At 41.8% G+C, this 18,250-nt stretch overlaps 1 protein-coding gene across 1 annotated transcript in view; it reads left to right on the top strand.

Annotated features, from left to right (window-relative positions):
* lrrn1 (leucine rich repeat neuronal 1) overlaps positions 1–17,995 on the top strand; it is a 38,035-nt gene extending 20,040 nt beyond the window's left edge. Inside the window, exon 2 of the mRNA XM_078209430.1 lies at positions 14,768–17,995. Within this exon, the coding sequence (XP_078065556.1) occupies positions 14,997–17,144 (2,148 nt within the window). The 5' untranslated portion in view covers positions 14,768–14,996 and the 3' untranslated portion in view covers positions 17,145–17,995. The remainder of the gene's footprint in view (positions 1–14,767) is intronic.
* Positions 17,996–18,250: the final 255 nt, after the last annotated feature.

Here is an 18,250-nt window from a genome sequence, read left to right as displayed (position 1 = left end):
GAGTTGGCGAACAGATGTAGGACTTGTGACTAATGATCAAGAAGTATTCTGTAATATGACTAACCTCTTAGCACACCAAAGGTCTATCTCTGTAATTTCCATCAGTGAGTTGCAGATGGTGATGTGTAGCAATAAAAGGAGCAGGTTGCGCAAGCTTCAAAAATATATCCACAAATTGCTCAAATTGTCTATTGTGCTCCGGATAATACTTGCTACCAATGAAATTACATTCTTCCAGGAATATTCTAGTTCTCTTAATGCCTTAGCTTGTATCCTCGTGGTTTATTTCTGTTTAGTCTCTTAGTAAGTGGCCTATTCATTTTGAAAATTTCATTGGAGGGAGAGAAGAGAGAAACTCAATTATGAAATCTTTAGCCTGAATGTAGTTAGGTGTTCAATTATGTGCCTGTTGACACTTCTCCATGCTGTTAGTCAAGTAGGGATGTGGTCACAGGGAATCAGAAACTAAACTGCTCAAGAATCTGTAAGCATAAGAACAGACATTTTTAAAAGCACATGGAAATAAACTCCTGCTCAGATGCTTTTTGTATGTCATCTTTTGCATATCTCCGAGTACCTTGGTTTATGCCAATACAATATTATTTGAATGTTTCCAATGGAAGCTGGCTAAAAATGGTACACCAACTAAAGCAAAGCAATCCCGGTCACTGCATCTTCAAAGACTGCAAAATAATTTATTGTTGTTTAAATATAACCTGACAATTGCCGCTATCGCCGCGGGAGATTAATAGCCCTGAAAATACAAAGAGCATAAATGTCACAATTTGTTGCTAAGTATAGTTGGTCCATTGACACATCTGTGTTTGTGATAGACCATCTTCAGCCCTGCTGATGCACCTGAATGAACACAACATTCAGTACTTTGTGCTGTAGCAGTCATTTTGAAGAGAACCACTGTAGATAATGTGAAAACTTCTAACCATTTTAAAAGTGGATTCTTGCTCTGTTCTTGGGTGGGGTGTATAACCCTGAGTGAGAGGGGTAAGTGCATCATTTTGTACTTCCACCTTGAAAATGTTTTTTTCTCTTTGCACGAAAATGGAAGTATAGATGTAAGAGAATTATTTTTGGTATGGGGATGCTGTTTAGTGCTTATCAAGGCAAGTGTACTTCTATTGGCAGGCAGTCTGAATATCAGGATAATGGGCAGAATTTTACGAGAATGATTATGTCCAGCTAGTGTGAAAATGGGAGAGTTCCTGAACCGATTTTTTTTTTTTTGGGTGAGTTTTCACACCCAATCTTAAGTACTTAGTCATTGAAAAATTGGTGGAGACTATAGATCTTGCAGGCAGTGGGCTGGACTTAATTAATGGGCTTAATTAAGGGGCTTGGGGCTCCGTAAGCTTGTGTGACTTTTGCTACCAAATAAACCTGTTGGACTTTAACCTGGTGTTGTAAAACTTCTTACTTAATTCACCAGCCAGCCTGTAGAGGGAGCTACTACACATGTGATGCTGCACATGCACAATTTCAGCAGCAGGGATTTGACAGAGAGTGCTGTCGGGCTCCTGCTGCTGGAGCCAGCATGAACTGCTTTCACCCCACCCCCCTTGCAATCGTGGGAGCCCGCATCCGATCATGAGCCCCATAACACAAGGGCATCCAGTCCCCGCCACCCAGACTGATCATGGTTTTTCTACCCCAAACCCCACGCCCCCCCCACCCCCCCGCAACCAAAATCCAATCGCATCTGTAGAGCGGCAGCACACCCCCCCCACCCCCACTACTCTCCCACCAATCCAATCACATTTGCAGAATGCACAGTGGCTCCCCCTTGCCCTTGGCCTCCACTGGGGTGGGAGGGGGGGGGGGGCGGGGGGGTGGAGTGAAGAGTGTCAATGTCCACCGGTGAGGCCACACGACTGTTCCCTTTCGTGAGGAGCAGGCATTTTTCTTGCCAGAGCGAACCTCTCCCAGTGAGGCCATAAACACAAGTGAGCTCAGACGATTGAGCGCCAGGCTCACTAAACACATGTAAATAAACATTTTAAATAAATTATTCAGCATCTCGCCCATTTCCGGCAAGAGGCTGATGTCGCCAGAAATTCAGCTCTCATAAAATCGTGAGAGCCAAGAAATCGGGCATGGTCCTGACCTCTCAGCTCTTGCACGATTTTACCAGCTTGCTCCACCCATCAATGGGCAGGGCGAGCTGGTAGAATTCCACCAAATGTGTCTATCCTAATCAGGTACTTTTCCAAACATCGGGATTGTGAGACCAATTTGGCCTCTCATGGCCTTCTGAATGAGATTGCTGCATCAGTGCCGGTTTAGTGGGGTGAGCTCATACCCATAAGGAACTGGGTAGAGATTGCTCAAACCCATTTTATCTTGGGAAACCTTCCAGCCAGTGGCACGGGCATACATTTGGTCTTAACTCTGGTCCTAGAGGCTGCACTAAGTGTGCTATTTAACTAGTGACCCAGTTTATGTTCTGGATGACATAACTGAAAGTTCAACTGCTGATGCAGTCCATCCATGATGAAAATAAAACACCAAACGTGTCTTCCTAGCTGAGTTTGAAGGCTTAACACAGGACTCTTAATTTTTCAAGGGGAAAAATGTGCCACTATATATTATTAAACTTGCTTTTTGGCAACCACACGAGTTTGAACTTTGCCTTCAAAGCAATTCAATTCTGTTTAATAGGGGATGGTTGCTTTAATTTAGTCCTTGTACTCACATTGGGAACAATATAGTGCTGCCAATTTTCTGTTGACATCATCCACCTTTTTATAGGCAGTATTGAACCTCTCACATCTCAATGTGTTGTACACAAAATTAAAATTGAAAAATGCACTGATGCGATTTACCTTTAAAATTATTGAAAGGAGTAGAAAGTTATTCTGGTAGGATTAGATGAAGGGGGCTCGTGTGAATTATGAATACTGGCATGGATAAGTTGGGCTGAATGGCCTGCTTCTGGGTTGTGGATTCTATGCAATGTCACCAAGCATTAACTGTTGTTAAAAATTAATATGGCTTGCTTTTTTCGAATTGACCTTTTCAGTATTTGCACACATCAGATCAATGGTGGACTTGTGCAATTCAAACTGCATTTACTTCAAACATATTGAGAACATGAGATTTCATAATATGCTATTCCACTTTCATTGTCTCCCTGTGGTATACATTTCCTCCGTGAAGTGATTAAGTCCCAGGTTTCTGGCAATGCCGTTCTATTGCTGGTGAGACGCACACAAACTACCCTGTGCTTTTTTTCCTCTGTTCCTCAGGAAGCAATTACTTAACGAAACAACCTCCACATTTATATTGTGCCTTTAATTTGCTAAAATGTAAAAATTTGACACTGGGTGGAATTTTGAAACTCCCTAGCGGCATCTTTTCCGGCGTTGCCGGTGGCTCACCATTGGCTGCCGGTGGGATATTCCTGTCCCACTGATGTCTGAGGTGTTTTGCATGGCTTGCCCATCCCACCACCAGAGAACCTGCCATGAAGGGGTGGGGGGGGGGGGGCACCCCTTGCCCCAAACCAGCACTGGGACACGAGACGACCAAAATCTTGATTAAAATTGTAAGTTTTAATGAAAGGAAATGTGCGCAAGAGAGGGGCGGGGGGGGGGGGGGGGGGGGGGGGTGGGGGAGGGTGCGGAAAACTCAGGAAGGGAAACAGAGTGAGGCACGGTGGCACAGTGGTTAGCTTTGCTGTCATGCAGTGATAGGGAATTGGGTTAGATTCCAGTCTCAGGTGATTGTTTGTTTGTGTGGAGTTTGCACGTTCTCAGTGTCTGCGTGGGCTTCCTCCAGGTTCTGCAGTTTCCTTCCACTGTCCAAGATGTGCGGGTTAGGTTGATTGGCCATACTAAATTGCCCCTTGGTGTCAAGGGGTTTAGCAGGATAAACACATGGGGTTACTGGGATAGGGTGGGATTGTTGTCAGTGCATGCTCGATGGGCTGAATGGACTCCTTCTACACTGTAGGGATTCTATGATTCAGGCTGAGACAGCTGAAGGCATAGCCACCAACAGTGAGGCAATGGAAAGCAGGGATGCGCTGCAGGTGAACCAGTTGGATATCTGTCTTTCAATGCAGACATGTTCCTGCATGTTTGATTTTGAGATGCTGTCTCTTCAATGGAACTGATAAGATGTCATGCATAGTTTCACAGGTTGCATGGTTAAAGCACACCCCCTTCAGGAATATACGATCAATCCAAATAAACAGCTTTTTTAATTACCTTAGTGAAGCAGCTGAGACGCGGGTTATAGGCTGAACTGAGAGATGTTGGAACATTTGATGTGAATATTTCCTTTGACAGTTACAAAACCTCAGGAAATCATGACAATTTTTTTCCTTTCAAAGCCTATTTCTGCATATGACGGTGACAGCAAAACTTGTGTTTGAAAACTGCAAGGTTTCTGAATCTGAAATTGCAGCCAATTTAATTTAAGTCAGAAAATCTATTTACATAACCTTTTTTTGCAACTCCTGTATAACTTCATTAGATGTCGTCTCTTGACTAAGACTGGGGCAGAAAAGGAGCAAAATTCAATTCCAAAACTCTGGAAGAGGAGAAAAAAAATGTTCTCTGGATTTAAATTGCAGTTTTTAGGGAAGCCTGTAAAGTGTAATGGAAACACACCACCACATTCTCGCAACTTAAGCATACTAAGAGTAGTGGTGCAAAGAGCAATACAAGCATTGTGGGCCTCTTAAATTGGGCTGTTGTCCATCTAATCAGACATACTATATATAGTTTTATGACAGTTTAAATTATCCTATAGTTTTGTTGCCTGCAATGGGTCAGAGCTTCAGTTAACTATCAAAGGCATTTCAACAGGATCTCCCCCCACCTCCCGCCTCCCACCCAACTGTGTTCTTGAGTTGGAATTTGGGCTCACTTGCATGTTTTTGAGGCCCTGGACTTTTCAGAATTGCAAAAGGTTTTTGGAGAGGGGGAGCTTTGATTTACTTTCCCAAAGAAAGGTAATTAGTTGAAGCCTAAACTGACTAAATGTCATCTGCTAATTCGCCAGCAAGTTTTTTTGCATGACTTTAGCAAAGCAGTGATGAAAATATAGGGAATGTGAACAAAATAAGTTGTCGAAACAGCTACAAAGCATCTAGCTGAGAAACCTTTAACTGTTGGCATGTGCCATTCAGTTTAATGATTAGGATTGTCTTGTAACTGCCCCAATTTTAATATTGCATTGAAGACAAATCGGGGAAGACATCCATGGTACTATGTGCACAGAGACACAAGCATTAAATAAGAAAAAGCACATGTTTCAAATGCACTGTAATAAAGATCCTGTTCTCACACACACACACCTGTCATCTCTGCATATCACTGAGGCATTAAAAACACCACAAACAATAAAGATCACTTTCTTTCATCTTTTTCACTGCTATCTTCTGTCCCAGTATGTTGTAGCAATGCTGTCCTCTGCAAACAGAGCAACCCACTGGTACCCAATTTCATAGAACAGTGGATCCAATTCACCAGTAACCAAATGGCATTCAGGCCGATGCTACTCAAAGATTTAGAGTAATTGTCATAGAGGTTTATAGCAAGGAAACAGGCTCTTCGGCCCAACTTGTTCATGCCAGCCCTTTTTTTTAAACCCCTAAACTAATCTCAATTGCCTGCATTTAGCCCATATCCCTCTATACCCATCTTACCCATGTAACTGTCCAAATGCTTTTTAAAAGACAAAATTGTACCCACCTCTATTACTACCTCTGGCAGCTTGTTCCAGACACACACCTCTGTGTGAAACGATTGCCCCTCTGGACACTTTTGTATCTCTCCCCTCTCACCTTAAACCTATGCCCTCTAGTTTTAGACTCCCCTATCTTTGGGAAAATATATTGATTATCTAACTGATCTGTGCCCCTCATTATTTTATGGACCTCTATAAGATCAGCTTTTAGGGTGGCATGGTAGCACAGTGGTTAGCACTGCTGCTTTACAGCTCCAGGGACCTGGGTTTGATTCCCGGCTTGGGTCACTGTCTGTGTGGAGTTTGTACATTCTCCTCGTGTCTGCGTGGGTTTCCTCTGGGTGCTCCAGTTTCCTCCCACAGTCCAAAGATGTGCGGGTTAGGTTGATTGGCCATACTAAAATTGCCCCTTAGTATCCTGAGATGTGTAGGTTAGAGGGATTAGTGGGTAAAATATGTAGGGATATGGGGGTAGGGCCTGGGTGGGATTGTGGTCGGTGCAGACTCGATGGGCCGAATGGCCTCTTTCTGTACTGTAGGGATTTTATGATCACCCCGCAGCCTTCTACACTCCAGAGAAAAAAGTCCCAGTCTGTCCAGCCTCTCCTTATAACTCAAACCATCAAGTCCCAGTAGCATCCTAGTAAATCTTTTCTGCACTCTTTTTTTTCTAGTTGAATAATATCCCTTCTATATTAGGGTGTACAGTTCTGGTCAGTTGTCTACTGACTGCTTTTTCTCTCTGAACCAGTTGTCGTGTTGACCAGTAACATGCCACTGTCAGTAACATGCCACTGTCAGTAACATGCCACTGTCAGTAACATGCCACTGTCAGTAACATGCCACTGTCAGTAACATGCCACTGTCAGTAACATGCCACTGTCAGTAACATGCCACTGTCAGTAACATGCCACTGTCAGTAACATGCCACTGTCAGTAACATGCCACTGTCAGTAACATGCCACTGTCAGTAACATGCCACTGTCAGTAACATGCCACTGTCAGTAACATGCCACTGTCAGTAACATGCCACTGTCAGTAACATGCCACTGTCAGTAACATGCCACTGTCAGTAACATGCCACTGTCAGTAACATGCCACTGTCAGTAACATGCCACTGTCAGTAACATGCCACTGTCAGTAACATGCCACTGTCAGTAACATGCCACTGTCAGTAACATGCCACTGTCAGCTTTTCAGAAAACGGAAATATCAATTTCCAGCATTTACCCCCATTTTGTAAAAGCTGGTAACATTTATGTGGTCATGTATAGGCAGAGAACTTCATTACCTTTAAGTGAACGCACTACACAGCAGCCCTATAGAGCTGATACTATTTCTACAGTCCCAACCCTGTCTTTTAATGAACTCCCAGATTCGCACCCAAATTGGGACTGGGAGATCATCACATTTTTTTAATCTTGAGGCAAAGTCAGGGAAATCCCAGGTGCCTTGTCCCAACTGGCAAAGGCTTGGCGTAAAGTTCACCAATCTGTTGTTTGGCAAGTTTTCTTTAACTTCAGGAAAATCGACCCTCTATTTTTGTCAGAAAAGGTCATGTCGCTTCTAACTGTGATGAACATAACCTGTGAATTTTGCACTTGGTGTATTCAGACTGTTCAGCCAGTGTCACTGTTGGAGTCGGAGCCCATCAGGTATGAGCCCTTGGAACTGGAAACGTAGTGACAGGAGGTGAGCATTTAGTCTCTTGAGCCTGATTCATCATGGCTGATCTGTGATCTAACTCCATATGCCTACCTTGTATCCCATTTCCTTGTGAACAGATTTGGTTTCCTTATCTAAGAAAATATATACTGGCACTGGAGGCAGTCCAGAGAAGGTTCACCAGGTTGATCCTGGGGATGGAGGGATTTTCTTATGAGGACAGGTTGAGTAGGTTGGGCCTGTACTTGGGTTTAAAAGAGTGAGAGGTGACCTTATGGAGACATAGAGGATTCTCGGGGCTTGACAGGGTAGATGCTGAGAGGTTGTTTCCCCTTTTGGGAGAGTCTAGGACCAGAGGGCATAATCTGAGAGTAAGGGGTCACCCTTTAAGACAGAGGTGAGGGGGAATTTCTTCTCTCGGGGAATAGTGAATCTGTGGAATTTTTTACTGCAGAGGCTGAGTCATTACATATGTTCAAAGCTGAGATAGACTCCTAATCAGTAAGGAATCGGGTTATGCGGGTGTGGTGAACCATAGATGGTTACCACTGTGGGTACTTGTACATATGTTACTCTTGTTACTGTTGGGGTTAGGGTTTGGGTGTTCCACCTGTTATTATTGTTTATGTGGTACACTCCGTTCGGCTCCGCCTTCTTACAGGAGTATAAAGGTCACTGCTACTTCCTAGTAGCCCTTAGTCTGGGATAATATTAAGTAGTGTGCTCCAATCTTGTTGTGAATAAAAGCCTTTATTCCCGGGTACGTCCTAGCCTCCCGTGTGAATCAATCGTGCATCAGCGGGTAAGGCAGGAAAGTGGATGAGTCATAATCTCATTGAATGGCAGAGCAGATCCAATGGGCTGAATGGCCTATTTCCGCTCCTGCGTCTTATGGTCTTCATACGCTGTTGGGTCACCAAGAGTCACTGGCGAGAAACAGAAATAGGAGCCACGTCTAACTTCCTCTCCCCTCTGACCCCCACCTAGAACAATTATAAACTACTGTCGGAACAGCTAGTTTGGTACAAATTCAGGGATCAATTGCAAAATATTATGCTTGCATATGGCTAAACCTGCTGAGGTATTCTTGGAAACAAAAGGTTGAGCAAGCAAAGCAGTCTAGTCACTTGCTGATAGTTGACATAAAGTGTATATTGTAACTCTTGCATAAATGTACCACTATGTTGGTTTTTAATTGCCATGCTGTATATTTTAATGGCTAATTACCAGATGGTTTTCCTTTTGGACTGTGTATGTACAAAGGAGATTGTTGGTGAGTATTCTTAAGGATTAAATCATTTTAAAAAGATGATATCTAAATCGCTGAGAAGTTCTCATTGTCTTGCAACCTATTGGTACAATGCCAGTACAGTCATTGCTCACTGTGATGATGGTGATAGTCTCATTGTGCATAACTACCAGCATAGACCTGTTGGGCTGAATGGTCTGTTCCTGTGTTATAAAATGCTACATAACATAAAAACACTTTGTACAGAAATAGATCCAGCTTCAGTTAAGGTTGCTTGAGAACAAATAATGCTTTTTGTATCAAACTGCTGAAGGCCAATGAGTTCAAACCCAGATCCTGGAAATACATTTGAATCAAATGTAATAACAGACTCCTTAAGTCACAATTGTTTGACACATTGTTCATTTAGGACAATACTTGAAAGGCAAGCAGATGAATTCAGAAAGTTTCAACCCAATCACTGAAAGATGTGCGGGGTAGGTTGTATGGCCATGCTAAATTGACCCCAGTGTCATGAGGATTAGCAGGGTAAATGTGTGGGGTTATGGGAATAGGGCCTGGGTGGGATTGTGGTCAGTACAGAATCAATGGGCTAAATGGCCTCCTTCTGCACTGTAGGGATTCTATGATAAAATCATAACTGACCATAATGTTGTGCAAAATTAAACTGATTTCCACCTGAGTTTCTTTGAGCCCTGGATACTGAAAGGTGCAATCCTACTTGACTGGATTTTTAAAGCTTTACTCTCTGGTTTGAGTTGTCAAAAAAGATATGACAGCTTTCTTGATTGCTAAAATTCTGTCCTATTAGGATTAGGTCACCTTTTCTCTTTTCATTGAGATGTAATGTATATGTTTGAACACTTAAACTATCGTTTTTACACTAACTATTAATGGAGAACCATTTTGAATGCACAGAATAATGGTTCATTGCAAATATGTCCTTGACATATATTTATACAGTGACATTTTATTTTTGTGACGCCCCTTTCTATCTTGTCTGTCCAACATATAAAATGAACCTTTACAGACATGGCTGCACTAACACTGATTTACATTAACAAATGGTTTGTGTATTTGTGTGGATATGTAGAAGTGCATATGGTTTGCTGCTACAAGCTTGGTCAAGAAATAAAACCACCTAATGTATTCAACATGCTCCTATGATTTGAGAGAAACAATGGTAATGAGGCCTACAATTAGTTAAACAAAAGATTAGTGTTTACAGTAAGGAGTACCATCTTTGGATCCAATCACTAAAGCTCATGTTACAATGTTGTTTCACCCAGGAGGGCTTTTAGGCTTTCCTTTAGGAAATGTCCAGGTCATTTGTTGTCTGATGTTGAATATAAATAAGCAAAGCTCTTAGAGTGGCTGAGATAATCGCCACTTCCAAAACACATCTTAACATTTAGGTGTCAGCTGTGGCTTAGTTGGTTTCATAGTCGCCAGAGTCAGAAGATTCCAGCCCCACTCCAAATACTTGAGCATAAAAGCGGTGCTGACATCTGAGCAGTGCTGAAATGAATGTTGCACTGGAGGTGCTATCTTTAGTATGAAATATTAACCTAAAGGCCCTGTCTACATTCTCTAATAGGTGTGAAAAGTCCCAAAACACTGGGAGTCTTTTGCTGATGACCTGGCTAATATATATCCCTCAACCAACATCCTTAAAACAGATTGGGCGGGATTTTATGGCCTCACTCGACCAGAAACTGTAAAATCCCACCCGAGGTCAACGGACCTTTCCATGGCCTATCCCTCGCCTGCTCCGATTCCCGTGGTGTGTGGGGCAGTAAAACTCTGGCCATTATCGAATAATTATCACATTGCTATTTAGGAAACCTACTGTAGATAAGTTTGCTGTCACATTTTCTACATGTCTTTGGCTATAAAGCACCTTGGTATGTGCTGAAGGCATGAAAAGTGCGATATAAATGCGAGTCTTTCTCTTGTCAGTTGTCTCCAAAGTTTATTCATGGGTCTAAGTTTTCTCATTAGAGAAACTGCAGAAAAAAGTAACCAACAGACAAGAAAAACTTGCATTTATACAGTCCCTTCCATGACCACCAGAAATCTCAAAGTGCTTTATCATCAGTGAAGCCATGTTGAATCGTAAGATGGGATTTTATGGCCTCGCTTGGTCTGAAACCAAAAAATCCTGCCCGAGATCAACGGACCATGATCCGCCTCTTGCCCGCTCCAATTCCCGTGGCAGGCAGGCCAGTAAAATTCCAGCCGTTGTCTCTGTTGTAATGTAGGAAGCACAGCAGGCAGCCTGTGCACAGCAAGCTCCCACTAACAGCAATGGATAATGACCAGGCAATCTGTTTTTTGTGATGTTGATGGGGTCGGGACACTGGGTAACTCCCTATTTTTCTTCACTGGATAAACGACTTCTAAAAACAAAAGAAAACCAACATGAACAGTCGACTTGCATGTTGATTTAAACACTGTTCCTCGTTGAATTGACAATATCCTTGTGAAAGGTGCACAGTGTGCCTGAACAGTACATGCAGTTTGTACCAAAGAACCCCACTTGTGAGAAGTCACACATTTCCAGGATAATTGGCCTGATAATAAATGGGCCGCAAGCTCAACCTAATTCCAAGCTTGCCAATTAGAGTTTTTGTTGTGAAGTGCGATCTGCTGTTTGCAAATCAAATGTGAATAGCATCATTATGATAATAGTTTCCAAAGTGGGAATTAGGACTGCACTGTTCGTACAGTCATTTCCGTTTCAAAGGCCCCAGGGCTACAGTAAAGCAGATGCAATAATGCAGAATGCAGTTATAAAAGAAGATTACCTGTTCCAAAAAGGAAAATAGTCTCCAACTGGAGTGGCAAAACACACAACCAGAAGGAGCTGAAGTGACATTCATCATAGGAGATTGCTGGGTAACAAATGCCAAACCAATTCAATGTTCAGATTATTGTTTTGTCAGAATGTGTGCAGAATGCTGACAATTGATGGAGATTTTTTTTATTTTTAAAGATGTATTGTCCAACTTTAACTGGGATTGTATATTTCTGTTTTTGTTTCCCTATTTTGGTGATGGATTTCATTTTGGTTCAGAGATGCTTCCAATTTGACGCAATACATTATTTAAATTGTCACTATGGATCTCGCCATATTTTGTAGCAACTGGAGTGAGTTCCTTGTGGTATTTTAAGGTATTTTGGACTGAATTTTGCAGTATAAATAAGGGTGAGGCAAACCGTCATCGTTATTTGCATGGAAATCAGATAGCATCTTCCAGCAAAGACACGCAGTTGAATGTGTAAATCAGGAAGGTGCTGACTTGAGATGTCTGGATCCTTCAGAAGCTGCTTAATCTGATTCACCACTGAAATATCTGTGCAAAGGTCTTGTCCTGAGCTTAGATACTGTCCTTACCTTGGGTACAATCCTTATCTCAGAGACAAACAAAACTTGCCAGAAAAAGTTGCCACTTGTCCAAAGCAGTATTAGTACCCCTTTTAATGGTGATATGTCTTGACTACAGCACAGCAACCACATATGTTTAAAGACACGACATAAATATAAAACATACTAAGGAGCTTCACTGAAACATTTTAAGCAACATTTGACACTGAACCACGTAGGAAGTGTGAGGGCTTGACGAGAGGAAGATTTTAAGCCTTCATGTTGGAAAGAGGATTAGCAACTAAGAGGTTTAGGGAAGAAATTCCTGAGCTCGAAGCCTTGACTGCTAACGGCAGAAAAAATGGAACAATAAGGCCAAAGAAGTATTTGAAAAGAAGAATGCGAGTTTTAAGTTCAAAGTGTTGCTTAACCAGGAGCTAATGAAGATGAGCACACGCTGGCGTGATGGATAAATGGGATTTGGTGTGAGTAAGGACACAGGCAGTAGAGTTTTTGGTCACTTCCAGTTTGTGGCGGGTAGGATGTGTGAGCACTGGAATAGTCAATTCTAGGGGTAACACAGGCATGGATGAGAGTTTCAGCAACAGATAAGTTGAGGGTGAATGTATACAGGTGGAAATAGGCGGTCTTGATGATTTGTGGTTAGAAATTCAGTTTGGGGTCCAATATGACAGCAAGGTTGCAAACCATTTCGTTCAGCCTCACTGTTGCCTGGGACGGGGAGGGAATGAAGTTTGTGGTAGGGCAAAGACAATGGGTGGGATTTTCCAGCCCTGGCACCAGTGGACATTGTTGTAGATGAGATGGGAAAATTTGGAGAGGTGTTGACTTTTAATGACTCTCCATATTTTTATGTCCTGCCATAATGATGCCCACCGGAGTTGGGACAGAAAATCCCACCCAACAACTTTGTTCTTGGCAATTAAGAAATCTTGTATTTAATTTAAACAAACTCTGGTACTAAAAATTAACCTTTAACACATGGAATAACATTCCTTCAGATTTCAATTTGGGACATTATTTTATATTTTCAATTTCTACTGTCTTATCTTTGTCTCTTAATCCCATCTTTCTGTCCCCATGTTTATTTCACGTTCTGTACCTGACCTGACACATTCTCATTGACCATTCCTAGTTCAGACTCTGTGCTGCTCATCAACATTTCTTCAACCTTATTGGTTAAGGAGAGTCCAAGATGCTTGGCCTGTTCACGCAGGCACTGGTGGCCCTGTTGAAATGATGTGGAAATGCCGGCATTGGACTGGGGTAAACACAGTAAGAAGTTTAACAACACCAGGTTAAAGTCCAACAGGTTTATTTGGTAGCAAAAACTAAAGCTTGTGTGGCTTTTGCTACCAAATAAACCTGTTGGACTTTAACCTGGTGTTGTTAAACTTCTTACTGTGTTGGCCCTGTTGAAGCCATATGTTTTTTGGTTGTTCGGCAAATGGGGACGGGGAAAACAATTCACCACTGACCACAACATTTGGCGCGTGAATGGATTTTAAATTGTTCTGTTTGCGCTCGTGGCAATGGTTTGTTACACATTTTAAGTTTGCATACCTCACATGACAAAATTCATTCAGTGCTGCTTCTGCACTTCAAAGTTGAGCATTCTCGTGTAAGGTCATTAAAATTCTCTGCAGCAGTCCAACACAATATTTTAAAAAGTAAATTTGACCACTACTGAGAAATAGATGGCAAGTAAGCTCAACAGAAATGATGATTCCACCAAATGTTCCCTCAGTTGACCATTTTGTAGGCTGTGAACATTTTTATATTCTTATCACATCTAATTTCACTTTCGGGTGTCAACTTGCACACTTGTCCCACAGACAGCTGGCCAGTTTTAGGTATTGTTTGAGGCCTAACTGTTGGCCCATGCACTGAGAACTCCCCTGACCCCTAGTGCCACAATCTTGTGTCTGTCTCAAAAGGAAACCTGGGATCCTGCCTCCGGAAAAGATGGCACCTTCCAGAGTGCAGCACTTCCTCAGCCATGAACTGCAAGACCCCTGTAGGTGATGTTCAAGTCTTTGAAACGGGACTGGAACCCATGACTCTTCTGACTCGGGGCGGGGGGGTGGCGACCAGCCTCCATTTTGTGCTCCGTTCCTGGAGTGAGGCTCCTTGATTTGGAGGCAAGAATGCTGCCAGTTGAGTCAAAGCTTCCATCGGTGAGGGGAAAATGTTGAAATTAAGATTCATTCACCTTGGGCTACTCTTGCGTGCTGGCACGCAACTGTGCAATTATTAGATGCCTGGAAACAGAGTGAGCATTTTCTCTCGAGAGAGGGGAATGCCACAGGGGTGAGGGAGAATTCTGAAAAGGAAGATGGAAATAACTAAATATTGGTGAACAAATTTAACTTGAGCATGCATGTTTGCGAGCAAAATAATCAAATAAATAAGGAAAAATATAATTTTAGTTCCTATATATTTGTGAATTAATATGAAATGTAGATAATCAAAGTTTCCTTGGCTATCATAATCTAGAATGATCAATGATGTTCTACTTCTAGGTATCATCATTATTTAATGTGATAAGTGGATTGATTCAATGCACAGAAACTATATCTTTTTTATACCATTTCTAAAATGGGATAAATATTTTGAATGACTTTTTCCAAGTCCCAGCTACCTGTCCACAATGTATTGTCTCACTTACAATCCATTAAATACAGTTAACCTGTAGAATTTATATCCTGCTCTCCTTAAAGGCTACACACTGATTTTTTTTTCTTATCTTCTTGCAGATGCTGCTGGTGTCAAGACGCACCTGACATAAGTAAAAGCTTTGACCATGCATCTTTAACAAAAGAGCAGCTGAGGATCAGGATAATTCCCAGCACATTGGAAACACAGGAGTCAAAAACTCTAGCTATCCTCCTCTACCCAGGGCACTATTTCCAGCCGACTTGTCTTCTGCATTCAAGCATCAAATCCCTTGATAATTTGTCATTCGGTTCAAGAAAAGTAAAGAAAATGTGTAAAAAGAACTGTTTCACCCTTTCTCATGTAATGATGGGTTTCCTGACTCTTTGTCTAATTGAAGCTTCTCCGCAGCCCAGTGAATGCCCTCAGCTGTGCGTTTGTGAAATCCGGCCATGGTTCACACCACAGTCGACGTACAGAGAAGCCGCTACTGTGGACTGCAATGATCTTCGCTTGACCAGAATTCCTAGCAACCTTTCTGCAGACACTCAGGTGCTATTGCTTCAGAGCAACAATATTGCCAAGACAACCGATGAGTTTCAGCAAATGTTTAACCTCACAGAGCTGGACCTCTCTCAGAATAATTTTACCAATATCCAAGATGTAGGCCTGACCAACCTTACGCAGCTCACCACCCTACACTTAGAGGAGAACCAGATAGCGCACATGCCTGATTATTGCTTACAGGACCTAGTCAACCTCCAGGAACTGTACATAAATCACAACCAGATTAATAGCATATCAGCAAATGCCTTTTCTGGTTTAAGGAATTTACTGAGACTTCACCTGAATTCTAACAAACTGAGAGTGATTGACAGCCGTTGGTTTGAGTCGACCCCTAATTTGGAGATTCTCATGATTGGAGAAAACCCTGTAATTGGTATCCTAGATATGAACTTCAAACCTCTTAGCAACCTGCGAAGTCTGGTTTTAGCAGGCATGGAGCTCACAGAAATCCCTGGGAATGCTTTAGTGGGACTGGACAGCCTAGAAAGTCTCTCATTCTATGATAATAAACTGGTAAGAGTGCCTCAGCTTGCACTTCAGAAGGTGCCAGCCTTGAAATTCTTAGATCTAAACAAGAACCCTGTTCATAAAATTCAAGAAGGTGACTTCAGAAACATGCTTCGCTTGAAAGAACTCGGTATTAACAATATGGTTGAACTTGTTTCTATTGACAGATATGCGCTGGATAACCTTCCTGAACTTACAAAATTGGAAGCAACAAATAACCCTAAATTGTCATACATACATCGCTATGCATTTCGGGAAGTTCCTTCCCTCGAAAGCCTGATGCTTAATAATAATGCATTAAATGCCCTGTATCAAAAGACTGTGGATAACCTCCCCAATCTACGTGAAGTAAGTATTCACAGCAACCCGATCAGGTGCGACTGTGTTATCCAGTGGATGAATTCAAACAAAACGACCATCCGGTTCATGGAGCCTCAGTCTATGTTTTGCGCTCTGCCACCAGAATACAGAGGGCAGCAAGTTAAAGAAGTTCTCATGCAGGAGACTGCGGAACAATGTCTTCCAATGATTGCGCATGACACTTTTCCAAATCACCTGAATGTAGATGTTGATATGACAATCTCCTTGGATTGTCGTGCAATGGCAGAACCTGAACCTGAAATCTACTGGGTCACACCCCTCGGAAGTAAAATCACAGTTGACACCCTGTCAGATAAATATAAACTGAGCAATGAGGGGACTCTTGAGGTTTCTCACATTCGCATTGAGGACTCTGGCCGGTACACTTGTGTTGCTCAGAACTCTGAAGGAGCTGATACAAGAGTTGCCACCATTCGTGTTAATGGAACCCTCCTGGATGGAACTCAGGTTCTGAAAATCTATGTGAAGCAAGCTGAATCCCACTCTATCTTAGTTTCGTGGAGAGTAAATTCAAATGTCATGACTTCGAATTTGAAGTGGTCATCAGCCACCATGAAAATTGACAACCCTCACATTACGTACACTGCAAGGGTTCCCGTTGATGTCCATGAATATAACCTGACGCACCTCCAACCTTCCACCGAATATGAGGTCTGTCTTACTGTATCTAACATCCACCAGTTGACTCAGAAATCATGTGTCAACGTTACTACAAAGGGGGTGACATTCTCACTGGATATTTCTGACCAGGGGACAAGCACAGCTCTAGCAGCTGTAATGGGCTCAATGTTTGCTATAATTAGCATTGCCTCAATAGCTGTTTACATTGCCAAACGCCTCAAGCGGAAGAACTACCACCACTCACTGAAGAAGTACATGCAGAAGACCTCTTCCATCCCCTTGAATGAGCTTTATCCACCACTTATAAATCTATGGGAAGGGGATAGTGAGAAGGAAAAGGATGGCTCTTCTGATGTGAAACCTACACCCGTTGACACATCAAGAAGCTACTATGTGTGGTAACTCTGGAGGAATTTTGCTTCTAGTTAAAGGGAGCACAGATACTTATTTTGCTTTTTTCTGCAAAAGTGAAAGTTCTGAACTTTTTTGTATTTTGACTTTGCTAACTTGTGGCAGAGCTGTGAGGACAGGTGGATATTTCAGAGACTATTAGTATAGCGTATCGCCTTTGTTGAACATTTTAAAGAAAAGAGGGCAGCTCAGTTTATCTTGCGAAATGCCTCAGTTGCTGTGCTTGATTACTTATTTCTCTCCACTGCAGAATTCCCAATATAAATTGGTGACAATACAAAGCATTCTATGTTTTTAAAGGAGTGATAAGCCTTCGGAGGGTGTGCTCTTTTAGTAAAGGCTGTTTACTTAAACTGTTGGGCACTGATCCATTTCCAGGTTATAGTTTTTTTTAGAATATTGAAGCTGACATATGGAATTAGATGCCATTCATTCTTCTATTGAATGCTGTTAGCCAACTGAACTGTATTGTTGTATCAACTATAATTTGCTCTTTTTGCAATTTGAAAGCCCAAACACTTGTACATTTTTATTTGCCTTCTTTGCTTGAACTAGTTTTACAATTTACCTTAGACAAATATGTGGTTAATGTTAAAACCAATAATAGTGTAATGTGCTCTAAAACTGCAACATTTAAAAATAATTTTGGTGATTTATTGAGGGACTTTAGCTGCCAGATTTTTTCTGAATGTCTCTCTGACTGCATTTAGTATCGATGGTTTAAAACAATGAATTTTATTGTGAGACGTATAGTGTAAAATGAGGACAAAACTATAATAAATTGGTTTTGAGCTTGATTTTAATAGAGCTTTGTCTCTGATTAAACTGTTCTTCTTTGAAGCTATGCCTATTGTCTCAGCAGATTTTCCACATCTCCTTTTGACATTTGACAAATTGAGTTGTTTGACCATAAGTCCTTCTTGATTGAAGAAAATAATAAAGCTCGTCACTGGCAGCAGAGTATGCCACCTAGCAAATTTAATGGATCATTCTGGATAAAAAGCTTATTGTGAAATGGGGCTCTTGTACTGATGAAGAAAAATTTCCAAAAGAGTAGGAACTGAGGTTAAGTAATCTTCTATCTCTTAATGCATATC

This window comes from Mustelus asterias, chromosome 3 (genome assembly GCF_964213995.1).
Source record: "Mustelus asterias chromosome 3, sMusAst1.hap1.1, whole genome shotgun sequence".
Taxonomy (NCBI): domain Eukaryota; kingdom Metazoa; phylum Chordata; class Chondrichthyes; order Carcharhiniformes; family Triakidae; genus Mustelus; species Mustelus asterias.
Note: the sequence above shows the minus strand (reverse complement) of the source record. Positions and strands in the feature narration are given on the sequence as shown.